The sequence below is a fragment of the Papio anubis genome, chromosome 7 (genome assembly GCF_008728515.1).
Source record: "Papio anubis isolate 15944 chromosome 7, Panubis1.0, whole genome shotgun sequence".
Taxonomy (NCBI): domain Eukaryota; kingdom Metazoa; phylum Chordata; class Mammalia; order Primates; family Cercopithecidae; genus Papio; species Papio anubis.
The window spans coordinates 55,447,361-55,468,123 of record NC_044982.1 but is presented as its reverse complement, the minus strand read 5'-3'; the positions used below and the strand labels follow the sequence as shown (position 1 = coordinate 55,468,123).

The 20,763-nt window shown below is 42.2% G+C and overlaps 1 protein-coding gene across 6 annotated transcripts in view; it reads right to left on the bottom strand.

Annotated features, from left to right (window-relative positions):
- Positions 1-9,688: 9,688 nt before the first annotated feature.
- The window catches only part of TRIM9 (tripartite motif containing 9), a 266,203-nt gene continuing 255,128 nt past the window's right edge, over positions 9,689-20,763 (bottom strand). The window contains exons 8-13 of one of the 6 annotated variants that reach the window (XM_031668112.1): positions 20,405-20,593; positions 17,824-17,865; positions 17,383-17,406; positions 16,240-16,543; positions 13,836-13,998; positions 9,689-11,778 (exon numbers count right to left, since the gene is read on the bottom strand). In XM_031668112.1, coding sequence (XP_031523972.1) covers positions 11,716-11,778; positions 13,836-13,998; positions 16,240-16,543; positions 17,383-17,406; positions 17,824-17,865; positions 20,405-20,593 — 785 coding nt within the window. In that variant the 3' untranslated portion in view covers positions 9,689-11,715. Of the gene's footprint in view, positions 11,779-13,154; positions 13,999-16,239; positions 16,940-17,382; positions 17,407-17,823; positions 17,866-20,404; positions 20,594-20,763 lie in introns of those variants that run through there. The other 5 variants (XM_031668113.1, XM_031668111.1, XR_004184920.1 and 2 more) reach the window with 5 other exon arrangements.

The following is a 20,763-nucleotide window of genomic DNA, read 5'->3' as shown; positions in this document are numbered from 1 at the left end:
TTGTGTGGATCTTTATGTCAGAAAAAAATTCCCAGCTCAGTTTCTGGTAGCTTAGAGGCAATAATTTCTTGTGTTCGTTGCTTGGGAAAGATGTGTCAAGTAAAATTGGCTGTGGTCCCAGTTTCTACTGAGTTGTGGAAGCTATGTTGTTTTTTGAGCTAGATCAGTTGTGAGCGTTTGACATTCTGAGACATAAAGTCAATATAGAAGAGAACCTCCCCTCTCACTGTTTATTCTGTGCTACCATTGTAAATGTCTCCCAGCTTTCTGCCATTTCCAAAACATTTACTTTTGTTAAAAAAAAAAGTCCCAGAAATTAAAGGCCCAGACTAAACAGCATTCATTCATTTAAAACATTACATAGATATAACCTGTCACTTTACTTTGCTTAAACCCGATGGCTTCCTGCTACACTTGGAATAAGCCCAAATACTTCATCATGGTGCAGGGGACCTTGCTCATTTTGCTGCCAAGCATCCATCCCTACTTTTCTAGATATAGCACTCAAATTGGGTTAAGTGGCTGGAATTCTAAGCGGTGATGCCCTGCCCTGTCTCAGCTAGGAGGCAGACCCAGGACCCAAGCAAAATCAGACACCATCTTTCTGGAATTAAATCTTGAGCAGTGAGACAATAAAATGAGGACGAGCTGGAGCTTTTGCACTCCCTTGGCAGTCTCTGATAAGACCCCATGTTCATCAGTTCCCACTACCTTGATCCCCAGAGCTGCCCTGGTTCCCACCTTTCTGAGCTACCCCATGTCTTTCTCACGTATTCTTTCTATGCCTTTAGGTCAGCCACAGTCAGGTTGGGTGTTTTTGTAGCTAAAGATTCCTACCTGGCACACCTGCCTGGCAGGGCCTCCCTGCGGTGGTCCCTCAGTGTCTGTGGGGGCATTGGTTCCAGGACCTCCTGAGATACTGAAATTCACAGATACTCAAGTCCCTGATATAAAATGGTGTAGCATTTGCATATAACCTCAGCAGGCTGGGCTGTCCACCCTCCTTCCTCTCACTGCACCTCACCCTCACTAACTCTTTGACTTACTGGGCTTGTTCCCACCTCAAGGCCTTTACCCTTTTCCTTGGTCCTGGCTTCTTCAACCCAAATATCACCCCTTTAGAGAGGTGATGGCTGACTTTTCCATATCTCTCTATCTCATAGCCTGTTGGATTTCCTGTGTTGTATTTATTAATACTTAAAATGATCTTGATCTTTGTTTACTTATTATTTGCATTTCCCTATTAGAATATCAGCTGTAAGAACATAGGGACCTTGTCTTTTTTATTCACTGGTATTCCTAGTAATAGCATTGTTATAACAGTATTTAGCACTTAATAGGTGCTCATTAAATATTAATTGAATGAATGAGTGTGTTGTCTGTGGTACATCCTATGTGTAGCAATCATATGTCATATAACCTACTGGTTAAGAGCCTGTGTCCGGGAGTCAGACTGTTCGGGTTCAAATCCTGGCTGTCATACTTGTGTACTGTGTGACTTTGGGCAAGTTGCTTAACCTCTTGTGCTTCAGTTTCTTAATTTCTAAAATGGTAATAATGAAAATGCATACGTAAGATGAAGGGTAAGTAAGATGAATCACTAAAAGCCCTTGGTACCTTGCCTGGAAAACAATAAGATTCAATATTTGGCAACTTATTAGAGCACAGTCATCTCTCTGTATCCATGAAGCCTTGGTTTCAGGACCCCCCTGGGATACCAAAATTCACAGATAGTTAAGTCTCTGATATAAAATGGTGTAGCATTTGCATATAACATATGCAAATCCTCCTATATACTTTAAATCTCTAGATTACTTATAATACTTAACGCAGTGTAAATGCTTTGTAAATAGTAGTTATGCTGTATTGCTTTTATTTGTATTATTTTTCTTGTTTTTTTATTTCCTTCTCAATATTTTCAACCCAAGCTTGTTTGAATGCACCCATGTGGAACCTGCGGATATAATGAGTGATTGGATTTCTCAATTGTAAGAAGTTCTAGTTAGAGATTGTACGATGCTCCACTGGTTTAATAGTAGCTCTTTTGACAGGGTGCCGTTGCTCAAACCTGTAATCCCAGCACTTTGGGAGGCCGAGGCGGGCAGATCACCTGAGGTCAAGAGTTCAAGACCAGCCTGGCCAACATGGTGAAACCCAGTCTCCTAAAAATAAAAAACTTAGCCTGGCATGGTGGCGCGCACCTGTAGTCCCAGCTACTCAGGAGGCTGAGGCAGGATAATTGCTTGAACCTGGGAGGTGGAGGTTGCAGTAAGCCAAGATCACACCACTACACTTCAGCCTGAGCAACAAGAGCGAAACTCCCTCTCAAAAAAAAAAAAAAAAAAAAAAGTAGCTCTTTTGGAGAAAACCAAAGCCAAGTTCAACATTTAACGTACACCACTTTGAAAAACTCTACTTACAATAGCATGCATTATCTGCCAAAATACATGCCACTTTGCTCTTCAGACTAACAAACACAATTGGGGACCCAAATACCTCTCTGTCAAGCAGGGCCACTGTCAGTTATATGTAATGTAATGATTACCCTTGCACGAGATCTGGACCTTGTTATCATATTTGTGAGGCTGCAGAATAATTTAAAGAATGCAGTGGGATTATGTGTGTTGTTTTTTCTTTTCTTTCTTTTTTTTTTTTTTGCATTTCTCTTTTAGCTATTTTGTTTGTATTGCTACTGTTAACTGAATTATAAATAATAGGAAGTAAAGAGCTTCTGGGAAGTAGCTGGAAGCTTTTGACAGATTTAGACATCTGAATGATAGTTCTTGACATATCAGTTGGCCCCAAAAACTTTTCCTAGATTTAAAAAATTTGTGATTTGTTGTCAGCATCTTGACAATTTTATTAATTATATTATCCAGTGTATAACTATTATTTCAATTGTATATTATCCAGTGAATGATTATTAATTTTATGCATGTACAATATATTTTTTCATTTCTATACTGCATTATAATGGAATATTTTAAAAGACCTTTTAAGTGATAATTAAGATGTGAATTTAAGTTTATCAGCTATCAAAGGAAATAACTCAACAGAAGTTAACAGAATGATGAAATTGTTAGCTGGTGTAATGCCTCTGTGACATAGCTGAATTTCTACTCTGCCCTAACACTGCTTTAAGAAACAGGATGCCTGCAATAAAAAATTCCCTTTGTAACCAGAACAGTTGAGACTGGTTAGAACCAAAATAGCTGAGCAAATGACTTCCAAAAGAACTCAGGCTTCATTATAATCTCATTTCCATGCTAAACGACACTCTGACCAGCACCATAACAGTGGACAATTGCTACGACAATGACCAGAAGAAGTTATAAAAGGACAGAAAAGAAGGAAGGAACTCCAGTTCTGGGAAGTTCACTGGCCATTTCCAGAAAAGACCTGAATCTTCCTCTTTTCATTTTTCTTTTTCTTTCTTTCTTTTTTTTTTTTTTTTTTTTTGAGACAGAGTATTGCTGTGTTGCCCAGGCTGGAGTGCAGTGGCTCCATCTCGGCTCACTGCAACCTCCTCCTCCCGGCTTCAAGTGATTCTTCTGCCCCAGCCCCCAGAGTAGCTGGGATTACAGGTGCGCGCCACCATGCCCGGCTAATTTTTGTATTTTTAGTAAAGATGGGGTTTCACCGTATTGGCCAGGCTGGTCTGGAACTCCTGACCTCGTGATCCATCCGCCTCGGCCTCCCAAAGTGCTGGGATTACAGGTGTGAGCCACCATGCCCAGTCCCTCTTTTCATTTTTAATGTCCATCCCCTTTGTTAGAGAAACTTTATTTTCACCCCTCACCCCTCACTAGTCATGAAGTTGATTTGTGAGCCGTGCTTCCACTTCTTAATTCAGGGCCATCGAATAGAGTCTGCTCTACTTGACAATTTTATTTTTGTGTATTGGCTTCATGACACTGAACATGGAAAGACTTCACATTTTGGGGCATCGACTTTGTTGGTTATAAGATGATGCCCCCCATCTTATTGTTTTTCCGAAAGTGTAAGCAATAACAACTTTGCTGAGTATACACTACTCGCTTATTCCTTACCTCTGGGCTTTCAGCCCTAGGCATGCATTCGAATCACCTTACAAAATTCCAGATTCTCAGGTTGCATTTTAGACCAATTAAATTAGTAACCTGGCATCAGTATTCTTAAAGTTCCCTAGATGATTTCAGTGTGCAGTGGAGGCTGAGAACCACCGCTCTATCCATGGCTGATGAGTTTCTTTTGACATATGTTTTAAGATGTTTCTTGATTTGTGAGATGTTAAGGTGTAAAAAACAAAACAAAACAAAACAAAAAGCCTGCTGGACCTGGTGGTTCACGCCTTTAATCCCAGCATTTTGGAAGCCTGAGGCAGGAAGATCCCTTGAGATGAGGAGTTCAAGACCAGACTGGGCAACATAGCAAGATTCCATCTCTACAAAATTTTTTAAAATTAGCCAGTAGTGGTGTGTGCCTGTATGTGCCAGGTATGTGCCTGTAGTCCCAGCTACTCAAGAGGCTGAGTCAGGAGGATGCCTTCAGCCCAGAAGTTTGAGGCTGCAGTGAACTGTCATCATGCCACAGTGCCCCAGCCTGAGTGACAAGGTGAGACCCTGTCTCTCAAAAGAAAAACACAAAACACAATGCTTGCATCCGAGAAATAAGAAAATTGTAATTGCTATTATTATTCTAGCTCTACAAGGAGTCAGACCATGAAAAACATCAGATTGGGTCAGGTCAATTTTGTGGGACAACTGATGTTCCTTAGTTGTTCTCCTTTTACAGTGTCTTTGACATTGTTTACTAGGAATGTACCCCAGTTATTATAAAGCTTCCTTTGGTTACTGCCAGACACCCGGCAAGAGCTTAGAAATGAAACTTGATGCCTAAAGGAAAAAAAAAAAAAGGTGAAAAAGGGAAACAAAACAAAACAAAAAGCATGGTGTGTGATGCATGTGAATCGCCTGGTCACTGGGTGCGCCTGTGTATCCTGTACTCTTTTGGGTCCCTGATTTCACATCCCAACTCCCCTTGGAGTTTGAGACCAGCCTGACCAACATGGAGACAATCCGCCTCTATCAAAAATACAAAATTAGCTGGGCTTGGTGGCACATGCCTGTAGTCCCAGCTACTCGGGAGGCTGAGGCAGGAGAATCGCTTGAACCCAGGAGGCAGAGGTTGCAGTGAACCCAGATCGTGCCATTGCACTCCACCCTGGGCAACAAGAACAAAACTGCGTCTCAAAAAAAAAAAAAAAAAAAAAAAAAAAAAAAAAAGAAAAGAAAAGAAAAGAAAAAAGGAAAAGAAAAAAGGAAAAAAAAAAAGACTCAGTGTTTCATCTGATTCCTCGGGATTCTTTCTTTCCCCATCCCTAAGCAAGGAGGGCAGGTGCTCAGATTCTCTTAATATCAAAGCAAAGTGTCCCCTTAACTAGGATGATAGCTAGCTTAGCCTCAGCATACGTGTTAATTCTTGGCATGCCTTGAAATCTTGAAGATGTAGAATTTGATAGTGGCATGGAGGTTTGGCTGGACCTCAGAAATTTTAAAGACTGAGTGATTTCTTTCCTATAAAGAAATTTGTGGTTTTCTGCTGGTATATCAGGTCTCAGTACAACACTACACCTAGATAAAGTTTGCATATTCTGCAAAGCCTCTTATTTCTGCCAAAATGCCAATGATAAAATCAACCTCTTGAGAAGCTACAATTAACCTTCATCTAGTCATCATTTCAAGCCTGCCCAACCAATAAGCCTGCAGACTTATTTCTTCACATCTGACAGAAACAGTGCCCACCAGGCAATTAGGAAAATATATTGAGATCACATATGAAAATCAGCATTACAAAAGGAACAATTAGGATCCTCATTTACTGCAGGTGATTTGCTCATTATAAACTAATTAAACTACTAGGTTGAAAATGCAGTTCAGAAACAGAGAGTAGAGTAGTTCCTATTTAATATCTCCATCTTTCCTTAAAAATTGCTTGTTAAATGACAGCCTAACAGTAAATCAATAAAGTCCATAAATCTTTGGTTCTAGAAGTGGGTTTAGATAAGATAAAGATGGGTCCATTTAATTAGGGAAGAAAACAGAAGGCTATGAGGTATGAACAAGAATAATACAGGAGGGTTTAGAATATAAAATATAAGTTGGAGAGGAGCTTTAGAAAATGGAGAAGCTTATTGCATCTGGACAGGTTTAGGGAAATAGGAGCAGACTATTATGGGTAATTTGAGGGAGGCTGGAAGTAGAGAACTCATTAGACTCCCAGTCTCACATGGCCCCACAGTGACCGCATTACAACACAGCCCTGGCAAAGGATGGCATCCTGCCTGATGGGGCCTGAGACAACGCTCCTGCACTGTCCATACACTTTGCTTCCCGCTGAGTGATACTTGAGTGTTGTCATGGAATTTTTCTTTTTGTATTAAGATATAATTTACATGTCATGTAATTCACCTTCTTAAAGTATATATTTCAGTGGTTTTTAGTAGATTCACAAGATTATGCAACCACCACCACTATCTAATTCTGTACTGGAAATTTGATAAAATGTTGATCCTTTTTCTTTTTTCCCAGTGGCCCACACATCTGTTTCTATAGTTTCTCTTCACACAGCTATGGTAGGGTGAAGAAGTAACAAACTGAAAGGCCTAGACTGAGGTTTCTGTACATCTATTTAGTTGCTTTTTTTGTTCACTCATATTTAGTACTCCAAATTCTGTGTTTATCCAAAAAGTTGGTTCTTCAGATAAACACAACATTTAGGTAGCCTCAGTTGTATGTGATGTATTATGCCAGATCCAAGCTTCCCTAAACACCAGCCTTAGTGGAAATGGCCAGCACATATTTTGAGAAATACATACAGGTGTCTTTAGTGTGTTCGTATAAATAATAAGGTAGTGTGACCAGAGAATTTGTTTGTTTATTATAGTTCCCTTGATTCATAGTCAGAAATCTGGATTCAATAGCAAGCCCTCCTTTCTTCTCAGTGAGTTGAGTAGATAGGCAGAAGATTAATGCCCACAGTAGAGGGAGGAATAAAGGGACCTCATTTCTAGACAATAAAATGATTTCTTGCAAATCACTTAATCACTCCTATAAGGAAATATGGGGAATCAGAAGTTCCATTAACTTTAGTACCACGAGAAGAGTAAAACATAAGTAATGTGTTCCATTAGGTGGTAAACAGAAGAGCAGAAACCCAGAAGAGAGAGAGAGATGAGACCAACAGAGGAAGAAGAAAAAAGTATCATGGTAGAGTGGAAATGATGGTGCCAGTGGCCCACCTGGAGCCACTGCTGCAAAGGCTCTGGCTGCAGGGGGCAAGGTGAGCCTGGGGCTGTGTGCTTGTCGGAGCCAGTAGGGGCCGGGAACAGGCGAGAGCCCTGCTCCCTACTGAGTTGGCAGGGCAAAAGCCCCAAGCTACCAGGCGCAGCTACAGCAGCCCAGCCATAACTCTGAACCTGGGCATCCCTGTGCTCTTGGGGGCCTGGGAAACTCCCCTCTCCCCATGGGCTTAGAAGTACCTGCTCCTGCTCCCTGGCCTCTCCTTGCTCCTGGTGCCCACTCCAGGCTGGAGCAAAGTTGTGGTCAAGCCCGGGTGCTGTCGGAACCGCCCCCAGGTGTGCATGTGCTTGGGATAGCACTGTCACACCAGCCTTCTGACGCCTCAGCCCCCTCTGGACTTTGGGTGCTGATGAGCATGGGAGGAAGGCTGAGGTGGAGCTGAAGACAGCTCAGTGCAGGCCTGCAGGCACCCCTCAGCACAAACATCCTGGGTACTGTGGAAGGCATGTTGATGGTGGCAGGAGACAGTCATGCTCCTGGACAGAAAAGGGCAGGTCCCCGGTGAAACTGCTACCTTCAAGCAAGGGATGGCCTGAAGCCTGGGGGCCAGGCTGCCAGTTCTGGGGCGAGTCTGTGGCCCAGAGTAAGAACTGATGATGCTTTTTCCAGGCCCATCCATTGCTGCCTATGGATCAATCAGTACACACTTCCTTCCTTCTGAGCCCATAAAAACCCTGGGCTCAGCCAGACGTTGACACTACCAGCAGAAAGGAGTTACCGACTCTGGGTCTCCTCTCTGCTGGGGTCTGCACAGACATCAAGGTCGCCTGTCTGTGGAGGGAGATACCCACTTCAGGTCTCCTGATAGCTGTTCTGTCACTCAGTGAAGCTCCTCTCTGCCTTGCTCACCATCCAGTTGTCCATGTACCTCATTCTTCCTGGATACGGGACAAGAACTTGGGACCTGCTGAATGGTGGGACTGAAAGAGCTGTAACACAAACAGGGCTGAAACCCTCAGCCACCACCCTCAGCTTGCCATGTTGCAGGTGATGAGAAGGAGAGAAGAGGTGTGGCTCTTCTGGGAGCCCATACTTAGGCGCTCCTGGAGCCAGAGCTGTGACACCCTCTTTGGGGCTCTGTGGTTCCTGGTGTCTCCAAGCTTCTGGATGCCACCACATACCCTTAAGCCAGATGCATGTTCCTGTAGTGGAAGTTGTGTGCAGTACATCTGGTCCAGCCATAGCCTCTTACAGAGCCAACACCTGTGCCAGAGCTTGGAGCTGCCTGCCCTCCCGCAGCAATCGGCATGCCTGGCTGTGTGCAGTGGCCAGACCCAGAGTTCACTTGCCCACACATCCCTTGCCATTCTGTGGCTGACTCACCCTTGGCAGGTGTGGGATCCAGGCTGGTAGTGTGAGCCGAGCACAACCTGCCAGGCTGAGTGGGCAGAACGAGCCCAGCAGGTGCAGGCAGTACTCAGACAGAAGGCGCTGCCAGCCACAGAGGTTTTTGGCTGGTGAAGTGACACCCCAAGGATTCTATGACAGAAAGAGGAATGTGCAGAAACTGGAATGAACACAGAGCAGTAGCAGCTATCAACTGTGTACTCTTCCACTCTGTGAGGTTATAACTCAGACCATATATTTGTAGGTAATGCTTTACCTTTAATCAAGAAACAAAGCGTTCTTTTTAGTGGGTAACAACATTAGGTAGATGAATAATGTTGTAATTATTTAAAAACAATGGTATTGTTTCACCATTCAAAGAAATGTTAAAGGAGCTAGGTTTGAAAGTTAGTGAAACTCTGTTTTGCAGTACTATAAAATTGCAAGCCAAATTTGTGGCTTTTTAAAAATAAAGTAGACCAGGAACGTTGGCTTACGCCTGTAATCCCAGCACTTTGGGAGGCTGAGACGGGCGGATCACAAGGTCAAGAGATCAAGACCATCCTGGCCAACATGGTGAAACCCCATCTCTACTAAAAATACAAAAAAATTAGCTTGGCGTGGTGGCATGTGCCTGTAGTCCCAGCTACTTGGGAGGCTGAGGCAGGAGAATTGCTTGAACCCGGGAGGTGGGATTGCAGTGAGCCAAGATTGTGCCACTGCACTCCAGCCTGGTGACAGAGCGAGACTCCGTCTAAAAAAAAAAAAAAAAAAAAAAAAGAAGTAAATCCCCAGTGCTTGGAGGCAGACCCCAAACATCTCCACTGGACATTTCACATGAGGTTAAATTTCAGATGAGTAAAACCAAAAAGCAGTGCCACATGCCCAAGGAAACAGGGGAAAGAACACAAGCCCTCCAGAGCTCTGGGGGCCTTTCCAATGAGACTGTGCTGAAGAAACATTGCTCTGACAAAGGTGAACTGTCATCCCCAGTAGAAAAAAACTAAGACATTCTAGAGACATTTTGTTCTCTCATAAAAATCATTTATTGGCACACCAGAAATGACAATTTTTTCTAGTATAGTAGTTGTATGCATCTGTAATTGCAATTCAGTGTAAACTACATGTTACAAGTCACTAGAAATCTAATTAGCAGGATGAATTTAATAAAGAACAAGAGGAACTATGAGTCTACCACGGCCCAGCCATCGAGTCTCATTGGAGAGTAAATCAAATATCAAACTAGTGTTGTCCTGCAACAGTTTTTCTGTAGCCACAAGAAAAACCAAGACGCACATAAACAGGATAGCACCCATTCCATAAATTAGGTACACTTAACTAGAAAAAGATTGTAACTGATAGAAATAATCTAAATAAAGTAAGCACAAAAGTAAATAATTAGCTATTTACATATATTCCTTTTTGCCAAAATTCTGTTAGCTTTCCCATCCTATCTCTTCCCTTCTATTTGTTATTCTTGTTTTGTCATGGTGAATTTCTTGGCTCACTGAAAAATATTTAGACAACTAATTAGAACTTCTTTCTGGGTCCTACCTTTCCTAAAACTTCACGTCAAACTAACGAATTTCAAGGGTAACCTATGTAAGTCTATCTCTATATAGAAGTAAGATGCATTATTTTTCTGCTATCAGTCATAGTAATGACATACAACCCCACGTTTTTCCAAACATTATTTGGACTACTCCAGAAAATTAGGCTGTGAATGGCAGCAGAGTGGATGGATTTTTCATTCAGAACAGGCACAGATAGTCTAATGGAGACAAGCATGTTTATCCTGAGAATGTGAATGCTGTGGACTGCAACTCAAGATCCCCCATTACTGAGAATGGGTCCTTTGCCCTCTGGTCACTCTTTATTTTTTCAGCTCTCAATTTTTAAGGCGTGGTATCATAGCAGCATCAGCAAATAAGAATGCTGACATCATTTCTACCAAGAAGGGCTCTGCGATGAGTGGCAGCAGGTACCATAATTAAATAGCGCAGCTGAAAGGGCATTGAGTTGGTACATTTCTGGTGCTATGCCCAGAATGTGTGGATTTTTAGCATCATTCTAGGAAGCCTGAAAGATCTTGCCCATGAGCCTCTTTGACCCTTGCCCATTTCCCTTCTAGTACATATGACAATTTGTAATTATTTTATTTTTGCTTTTTCTCCTACTGGAATATAAGCTCTGAAGGGCAGAGACTATGCCTGTCTGTTCACCACTGTGTCCCCACAGTGTCTAGAACATAATGTTCTAGTGTCTTGAACAGTGCCTGGTCAATAGTAGGTTCTCAATTAAAAGCTTGTATTAAATAAACGAACCAAATCATTGAGTCCCCTGGTTTGCCTGTGTCTTAGAGACTTTCCAGTTTTATACAATGGCCAGGGTTTCTGGCCTATCCTAATTATAGGGCCATCCTAATGATCCTACCCTGATGTGAACCTGTGTAGCAGATATTTTTGTGCTTCAATGAGTAGTAAAACTTCTCGGTGATAGATTCACTCTCCCAAAGCTGAGCTCTGCAGAGCTAACACTACAGGAGAGGTAACAGGGCAAGAACATTTTAGGAGATAAGCTGTATGCTACAAATTCAGCTCATTCTTCCCTACCTCCCCCTATAACCTCATTGTTTGATAGAAAGCTTAAGAGAAAAAGTTAGCAGGAGAATTTTCTCCTGGCAGTGCATGTCCAGTAAGTCACCAAAAACCTGATCAGAAAAGAAAGAAAATATAACTCACCTACATAAAAAATTAAGTTAAATAAAAGCAAAATCTGGGAGTGGGAACCAAGTGACGTGGTGGACTGTCTAGGTCTTTTGTTGGTTAGAATTGTTGGACATGGAAGCAGAAGCAGGCATGACAGCAGAGGAGAGGTTGAAAGGGAAAAAGGCAGAGCTGTGGGTGTGAAGACTGTAGAGGACCAGCTTTTCTCTCCTCCTTCTCCCGCTCCTGCCAACTCTGCACCCCACCACGACTGGCTGAGCTCCTTGCTGTGGTTCTCGCAGGCGGAGGTAAGAACAGGCAGCTGGTGCCTCCACGGCACATCCTTAGGCTATTGATGCTCTGCTGGAGTAGAAGTCGGGGACTGGGAGCCCGGTGTGCAGCGTGACCTGGGGAATGAGACTGTGAGTCCTGAGACACATCATGCAACCCCCTGTCCCTTTACACAGTGCACCGTGGGTGTGTCCCTAACTCAAAAAGTGTTCTGTTTGCTTCTCTTTAAACATCTAGGCTACTGGGCATTAAAGGGAATTCAAGAAGAATCCTGCCTATGGTAAGAGGCTGCTCACCATGGCGGGCTCTCAAATCCTGGTGACATTTGATTATATGGTTCTCAGTCACCTGCCTCTTTTAAAGGATTCCGGGGAGATTGTGTTCCTTACAACTGAAGACATAGGCTTGGTTTTCAGGTAGTGGAGCCTGCTGGCCACACAACAGTGACCACTGCCAAATCCATGGATAGAGGACCGATTCGCAGACCCTTCCCTTATTACTTGTCCACTAGTTATTCCAATTAGGGCCAACATTTCTTTCTGGGGTTGCACAGATGATTGCCAGTTGTGAAAAAACATGACATTATACTATTTCACCAATTTCTGTATATCCCCAAACCTCAGTGGATAGCTATGGATAAAACTAGAACCATTTCATGCAGTTCTTGTCCCTGTCTTCTCCAGCCCAAGAGTCTTTATCAATAGATAATCAAAAGGTCCTGAAAACCCCTGACGAGTATCTAGTATAAAATTCTTTGAAAGGGAAATGGCTAATGTGAAAATCCCTGAATGAGGTCTTTCTGAGACTCGCTTCTAGGGTAATTTATGGTTTTTCTTAAAGTGTAGAGGCTGAACTCTGAAAGATTAGATTCCAGCCTTCCAGAAAACCCCATCTCCTTGCAGGAAGAGAGAAGGGCAGGGGCTGCTAGTTTGCAATCAGTGTTACTGCACATACTGAAACACAACAACGAATTTTTATAAATAGTTTCCAAGGCTGGTACTGGGTAGGGCAAAAGTCATCTGTAGTGTTGTAATTCTCAAGCCCTATCTTAAGACAACCATTTGTGGAATGAGGCTCATAGTTGCTGATTAGAGGCCCAGCTCAGGAGGGAAGTGAAACCCTAAGCCCTGACAGCGGCTGGCAGGGCACAGCTCTTCCTCCATGCATGGCTCCGGTCCCCCTCTGGCCCCAGGCCAAGGGTCTCTCCACCATTCCTTGCCCAGGCAAGGACCCTCATGCCTTAGAAACTGTGCACAGGCTATTCCCTCAGTCTGGAAGGCTCCATGCAACTCACTCCCTCACTCCTTTAAGGCTCAGCTCACCGGTAACTGCAATAAGCCCTGCCTACACTGACCATCCTATTTAAGACTGCGGCTGCCCGCCCCACCCCAGCACTCATGAACCCTTTACCCTACCATTGGTCTTTTCTCCACTGCACTAATCACCTTCTGACACACCATCTGATTAACATTGTGATTATGCTGACTTTTTATTGTCTATCTCCTATCACTAGGATGTAAGTTCTATGAAGGCAAGAGTTTTATCTGTTTTTTTTTTGTTTTTTGTTTTTTTTTCACTGATGTATCCCAAACACTTATAACTGTGCCTGGCACATTAAAGGCATTCTATAGATATTTCCTGAATGAATAAGAAGCTGTTGTTTTATTCTATAATAAATAATAATTAACTAACTTCTAGGTAGGGACTACGTTTTCTACCCCTTAGGACCTAACAGAGCCAAACAAGAGTGCAGAGAAGATGCTCAGATTTTCTGATAAGGATACTAAAGTGTCAGTCTTACAACCTCACCTCTTCCCAGGCACTCCTGGAGCTTTAAGTCATTCCATTTGTTTTCATGCCAGTTGGTTAAAGGCTTTCATTTCTACTTAGAGGTGAAACTAGAGCTACAGGGATGATCATTAGCCAACCATGAAGAGAATCCAGTTTCCTATGTGCTATTAACCACTCTGTGTCCAAGTATAAAGATGATTATGTTTGGCGTGGAATAATAGCAGTTGTCAAGGCTGATCCCTTTCTCTCCTCCTCTCCTTCATGTCTTGGTCTGGGCCTTACGCTGTCAGCTTCGCTCTCTCCGGTTGGACTGTACAGCCCTGGGCGGCCTTTGAACTAGCAGCCAGCAACAGCTGTTTAACCTCAGGGGCAGGGTGCTTACCTGCACGTTCCTGTTCAGGCTGACCGCAGGGAAGAACAGGCCCTCCACGTTATCAAATGCTATGGGACCTTGTTGTTCATCGTTGATAAAAAATGTCAGGTTTTTTCTATTTAAGTCGAGGAGGACCCCAATTGTGGCCCCTTTTGCGATCCCTCCCTCAGTTCTGTAGGAAAAGAAAAAAATGGGGGTTCACTTGCTTGTGGTCACTCTAGAAGCTCCCCGCTTTTGTGTGGTGAAACCAGTGTCTTGCAACCTGTTTATAATCATCACTACCCCAAAACCTTTTCCTTAATCATCCCTCGCACATAAATTTTAATACCGCAGATATACTGTATACCTGTTGGTACTGTACTGTGTGTATATCTGTGCTTTATATATAAAAAGAGTATGATTTTTTGCTCCCTCCCGCCACCATCAATTTTCACTTCCTAGGGGGAGATATCCGCCTTTGTGAGTTGCTCTGCTGTTGCTGAGCGTGAACTCATTCATTAGGGTCTCTACTACTGAGTCACAGCAGTAGAAAACCAAACATTAAAGACCAGGAAAAAGTCGCCTTTGGGCTATCAGAGCTCTGACTCTAGGAATGTTGCACACTTTGTATAAATGGTGTAAATTAAATATCATTCAATACAAAGTGACTTAATTTGAAAGTCAAAATAAAGAAACACTTTGGTTGCACCTAAACCACATGCATGAGAAATTGGATTTGGGGCCTTATGTTATCCATTAAACAGAAAAACTCATTCCAGAAGGATAGTAATTTTTTCGCTTGTTGCATTTGAATTAAGAACTCAAGAGGCTGTCTTCTGTGAAATGACAGCGCTGAAGAAGAGGCTTCTTCTCTGTACAGTGAAATAATTATACTCTGAGATGTGGTGATTTTAAGGAACCTGCATACAAATGCCATTTTACAAAGAATTGTGTCTTATGCTTCAATTGATGGTTTCACAAAATGCCATTAAACATGGATGATCAGATTTGTCTTTCCTGTTTTTTTGAGATCTAGCAATATTGAACTTCATTCTCATCTCAGCAGAGCACAGGAATTTGTGTCATTCATTTCCTCTTGCATGCAGGATACAGACTGTACATAGTCATTAAAAGACAGGTTACAAATTGCCTCTTGTTAATTCACAGGTTTAACAATGAAAGCACAAGTGACAGGCAGTTTGCATGCAAGCAGATGTGTTTAGCATTAAGAATGTTTTTCTCTGCACAGTGTGATGGTTATGTCATTATTCACTCCTGCACTTCAAAAAGATGCTAAAAGGGAAAAAGTAAGTGTGGCATTTGGGTGATAGCACTGGGAATCTATTGACAGAGAGTTCCCCAAAATGCCACTTATCTACATCCAGTAGGATTTGCTTTCATGGTGAAATGGTGTGTGTGTTCACTTCAAGTGACAGCGAATAATACACACTTGAGCTATAGAAACTATCCAAGGGAAAAGGAGGCTTTAGGAGTCTACAGGCTGGAGAAGGGTCAGTGATGAGCATACAGAAAAAGATAAAACAGTGGAGTCCAATTATCCTACCACTGTCTGACTTGCTTTCCCTTTGATCTGGTTGAACACTACTGTATTTTTTTTTTTTTTTTCAGAGACACTAATGAGAATGTATCCTGGGGAAATCTTGGAGCATAAGGTGGACCAGGGTCCACATTAGAAATTTCTCTGCCTAGGAAATTTGTGAAAAATACATTTGAAGAACACAATCAAATGAGAAAGGAAATCCATTATAGTATGTGTTCAATTATAATTATCTATATTTTGGTGGTAGAAGAAAACTTCAAGGAGATTACTATATTTCCTTTCCTTAGCAAACTGGGTGCTCTGAATTAATACAGTAATAAGAGAGTTCTCTTTAAGTAAAAAGTCATTCAAATTGGCACCCATAAGCTTTAGTTTAATGAATCGTCATAAGAACAATGGCTACTATTTTCAGGTGCTTCCAATGTAAGGCATTTTCACATATTTCATTTAGTCTTCAGAAGATTCCCACATGGAAAAATTTTATTATACGAATTTGATGGATTTGGAAACTGAGGTTCAAAAAAAACCGAAGTAATTTGTCCAAAAGTGCTTTTCTGATAAGTTGTAGGTCTGCCTGTTTCAGCATCCTGGATTGTTTTCTTATAATGGATATCTATCGGGATTCTTAGTTTCCAGCCATGGGTGAAATACAGCAATGAAGGGATTAGGAAAGTACTCAAGTCTCTATCATCATACAAAAAGTAAACCACCAGCATGGACTCAGCTGAGGCTCATAGACTGCCTGTGCTACTTAATGTAGACCACCTGCTTGATTTCCTTAATATGGTCTATGTAATAGGTTTTTGAACTGGGGCTCTCACTCCTGATCAGAAGCCAACGTGAAGAAGGCTTGGTTTGGGGGCTGCAGGGTACCTGTTGGTGTGCGAGTTGTTGTGCATGAACCAGCTCCGGTTATTGTCCACATACATTGCCCAAGCTTTGTCGTCCTTTCCTAACATCACATCCTTCATCACGTCCATGCGAGCCACGCCAAAGGCAGGATCAGGGTGGTTGTCATAGCGATCCACCGTGAGCTCCCAGTAGTGAACGCCCTTGGAGAAGCCAGTCTTCCCTAGCACCACCCGGTCATCATAGCTACTGCAGGTCACTGTCAGGTTGTCATTGGAGAGGATGATGTCCGAGTGTGCCGAGCCAGGGTCGAAAGCAAACCAGGCCACTGGGAACAACAGAAGGGAATCAGGTTATTAAGACAGACCCAACAAGCTCAGCACCAAAACATACTCCTGGGCGGGTGAGGAGCGTTGTGTAGCGTTTTCATGCTGCCATGCAGGAAGGAGGCGTCCAGGGCCAGGGCAGACAGGGGCACGTCCTGGGAGTTGGTACTCTCTGCACCAGAAGCAGACGGAGGACACACGACCGATTCAGCAGGGGTTACCTGGCTCAGACTGCACTCCCAACCAGGTGATCCGGGAGTGAAGTGGCATCGATTTTGGAAGGTGCAAGTCCCTTCACCTGGTGACTGGCAGAACAGTGCACCAGAGACATAAAGGGAGAGGGGATGCGCTAAGATGCCTGTGTAACCCCTGAGGCGGGGAGGCTAGGAGCTAGAGTCCTAGATGGAGGAGGGATAAAACACATGGAGTGAAATCAGGAAATATCCCTTCGGCAGAAGTGCTAACATCTAGTTGCTTTGAAGTTTTCCTTGGCTCTAGTGAAAGCTCATAAGCTGCGAAGCTATAAGCAACATAAATTAATTTTCATGAGTGATTGTGACTCTATGTAGGACAGGTTGCTGTCTGCATAACTTAAAAAACACAGTTTGCGTGCTACTCCTGAAACTAATACACGTCAGAAATTTTGCTGGAGCAGTAGGTATTTTGGACATTAGGTGCAGATAGAATGATGTCTTTGTACACATTGTTACGCCCCAAGTTCTAAATGCCACCTATACATATCACACTCGAGAGATGTAATTGCTGATTTATTGAATCTGTGAGACACCTCACATGCACTTTGATCTTTGCTATTGGGTAACAGAATAAGGTTATTGCATACCTGCCAACAGCTTTTTAATGTCAACTGTTGTCATTCCAAGTGAAAGGCATGGGGGAGAGAGATAGGAAGCAAAATTGACATGGATAAGAAAACGTGTCTCTCCTGACAGACTAGTACCCCAAAAGGACTCAATTTAAAACATCACATATACTAAACAGGTGCTCTCTGACTTGTACCTTTACCCACATTTAGTGCTCATAAAGAGTGCTGTGCATTGATGTATAAGAAAACCGGGGAAAAAGTAAGCTTTGAGGCATCACATTAAAAACTACAGGCATCTTTTCCATTTTTTGAGAGTTTGAGAAACTGCTATAATAGGGTTAGAATGACAACTAGACAATTTTATTGATATAAGACAAGCTGCCGCTATTTATTTTGTGAAGGAAATTGAGCACATCAATCACGTAAGTAAAAGATAACAATTACAATAGGTATACTTGCCTAATTGAGAGTAAGGTGCAGATTGTGTCTCAAAATTGCATCCTACAAAGAGATACTACACATCAACGCTATGAAACAACAACCAGGTTGATAAAAATTACTTATATACACTTAAAAAGCACCAGTTGAATATAGATACCAGAGGCCTGATCCATGAAAAAACAAAGCCCTTTTTATATTAGTTTACTTTGTTGGGTAAAAAACTGCCTCTCTGCACTTCTAAAATGAAAAGCACATCTTTTTACCATTTAATAAATCCTCCTCCAGTTGATCCTGAACTCTGTAGCTGAATTTTTCATCTTTCCAAGTTCAATCTTTTCCTCTAAAGTTCCCACAGTAAGAAGGCTAGCTGTTTTAAAAATGAGGAAAATGTGCTTAATTGAAATGGAGAAATCACTGGATTTTGATAAAACTCTGCTCTCACTATTCTAGGCACTTCTGACTCTGGTTATGCCAAAAGGTCTTCATTGTGACTTGAGCCCAAATTAAATATAACTAAATGTGTAATGTAATCCATTTGTTAATATATACATCTTATTATTAATAATTATTAATAATGATATGACAAATGTGTTAAAACTACCTCCTCTCCTTCTTAGGAGAGAAGATCCTTCTCACCTGAGGGAGGGGAGGTGGGATGGTAGAAGTGGGTGTGGTCTCAGAGATATATTAGAATCCCCTGTGGAACCTTTTCAACCATCTCCCTTCTCTAAGATTTGGATACCTGTACCCCATGAGAAACTACATTGGGTGGAGGAAGACTGCCTAGTCTTAAAATGTTCAAAGCTGTGTGATCTACAATTTCTAGTGGTGTCGAGGACTGATCTAGAAAATGTGGCTTTGATGAACACTGGGGGATAAAGAAAGGATCATTTAATTTATTTTTCTATTTAGTAAGGCCTTTATATGCTAATTCCTAAAACATTTGCAGGATAACGTGCTGACTTAAAAGAATTTTACAAGAATTAAAAAAGCAACTTACTATAAAAAAGGACTAATGGTTGAGTTAAAAACAAAATACAAAAATTATGATCTTATTTTTGGTTAGTTTGCTTTTCTCTGGGATGAATTCACATGGAAGAGAATCATTTCCTCCCATCTCATGGCTGATTTTTATGTTTCGTTTCTATCAATTATCACTTCAATTCCTATTCATGTGTTAGAGCATAATGAGTATGGAACACCTGGAGTTTTAAAACTGACTCTCATATTCAACTTTGGAAATAAGTTTGTAGAATCTGAATTAGGGCTTTAAAAACTTTTAAATGAATCATGCCTTGTGCAACTCTTTTTTTCAAAACAAATATTCTGAAATCTTTTTACACTATTTTAAACACTTTATCACACATTTAAGATTCAACAATACAACTAGAATAATGCTCTTAAATACACCCATCAAATATCCCAAAACTCACATTTCATTTTATTCTTGAGACAATATACATTACAAAGACTGTAACAATATTTCAGTACATTAGACACAAGGGAAAAGAGTTTCATAACAAAGCATGTTGGGAAGCCATAGTGCACAGAAAAACAATAAGAAACATAAAAGCACAAAGAAAAATATCATTTTAAAGAGAGCTTGAAGTCCCTGCATCCTTTTTGCACTGTCATGCTGTGGCCTTCTTCATTCCAGAATGTGGGATGAGCAAAAAGAATAAAATAAAAAACAAAAGAAACCTTTGGAAATGTGAAATGTGCATCATGTGTATCCATGATTACAATATAGTCCTGAAGAGATCAAATAGGTCTGCATCTTAGATATTTTAAGATTCTATTTGCTAGGCAGTGTTCGCTACAAAGGAACACAAGTCTAGCTTTGCTGCAATCAGCCTTAGGCTCTGTCACAACCGGCTTGGCTGTGGGAAACTTCCAGGAGGCCAGACTTTTTGATTACTCAGATCTTTGGTCATTAGGCATTAGGAGTTAAGGGTTTCTAATCCAGCCAGCAGTGATCCCACCCCGTTGCTAGGAAAACACTCAGCCAGGAGCCCCACTGTCCTAGCAGTGAGCACAGGCTTTTGCAGAAAATGCTTTCACTTTCTGCTCTTTGGATTGCCTGCTTTATAGGATGCTTTCTGCTGTTGGTGTGTTTTTACTTTTATTTTACTTTGTCAGTAAAGATCTCTTGAGTCTATGTTTAATCAGACCACTCCAGGCTGGATGCACTGATCCAGTCTCCCAGACACCGCTGGTTTCCTGGATACAGAAGGGCTGCAAACATTACTGCCACGGCCTCCACTCAGCCAGCACCTGTGCCGTGCTATGCCACTGCATGTGATGACAGAGCGGGTTATCCATGGTGGTACCAGCTTGTGCAAAAAGAGTAACTTCACTCATCACTTTCTGATGCCGTTATACATAGACCACAGCTCCATGGTTGCTCCTTGCACCACACAAACAAGAACACCACAAAGCTCCACCATCCCGATGCTCCTCATACCGGAAGCAGGCCACAGACACAGAAACTAGCTCATCCGCCTCACCACACACATGAATGGCAAGAACAAAACACGCATTTCAGAGATGCCTTCAAGGCACAGAGATCAAGGGGAAAGGTCTGAGGAGCTCAGCTCACCCGGTGCATTGAGAGACTGTAAAGAGGAATGCAAGCTCAGCTGGTGGGGTGAGGATCGGAAATCAAAGTAGGATCTCCCAGGGAAGCTGGGTTGTAGATTAAGGGTGGAGGAGAAAGGACTCATTCTACGGAGCGGCAATCTTTCCGAAGGCACTGGAAAAGGGAGGGTCTGTTCTTCTGAATCTGTGTCTAAATGTAAGATCAATGCAAACTAGAGATCAGAAGTCTGCTATGTCCCCGTGCATGGTTCCCCAAGACCTGCCTTAACAATGCATTCATACAAAGCCTCATCTTTCCCACAGGGTGCCACACTCAGGCATTTACAAAGCCAATGTGCCTGGGGGCAGGGAGGGAATTTT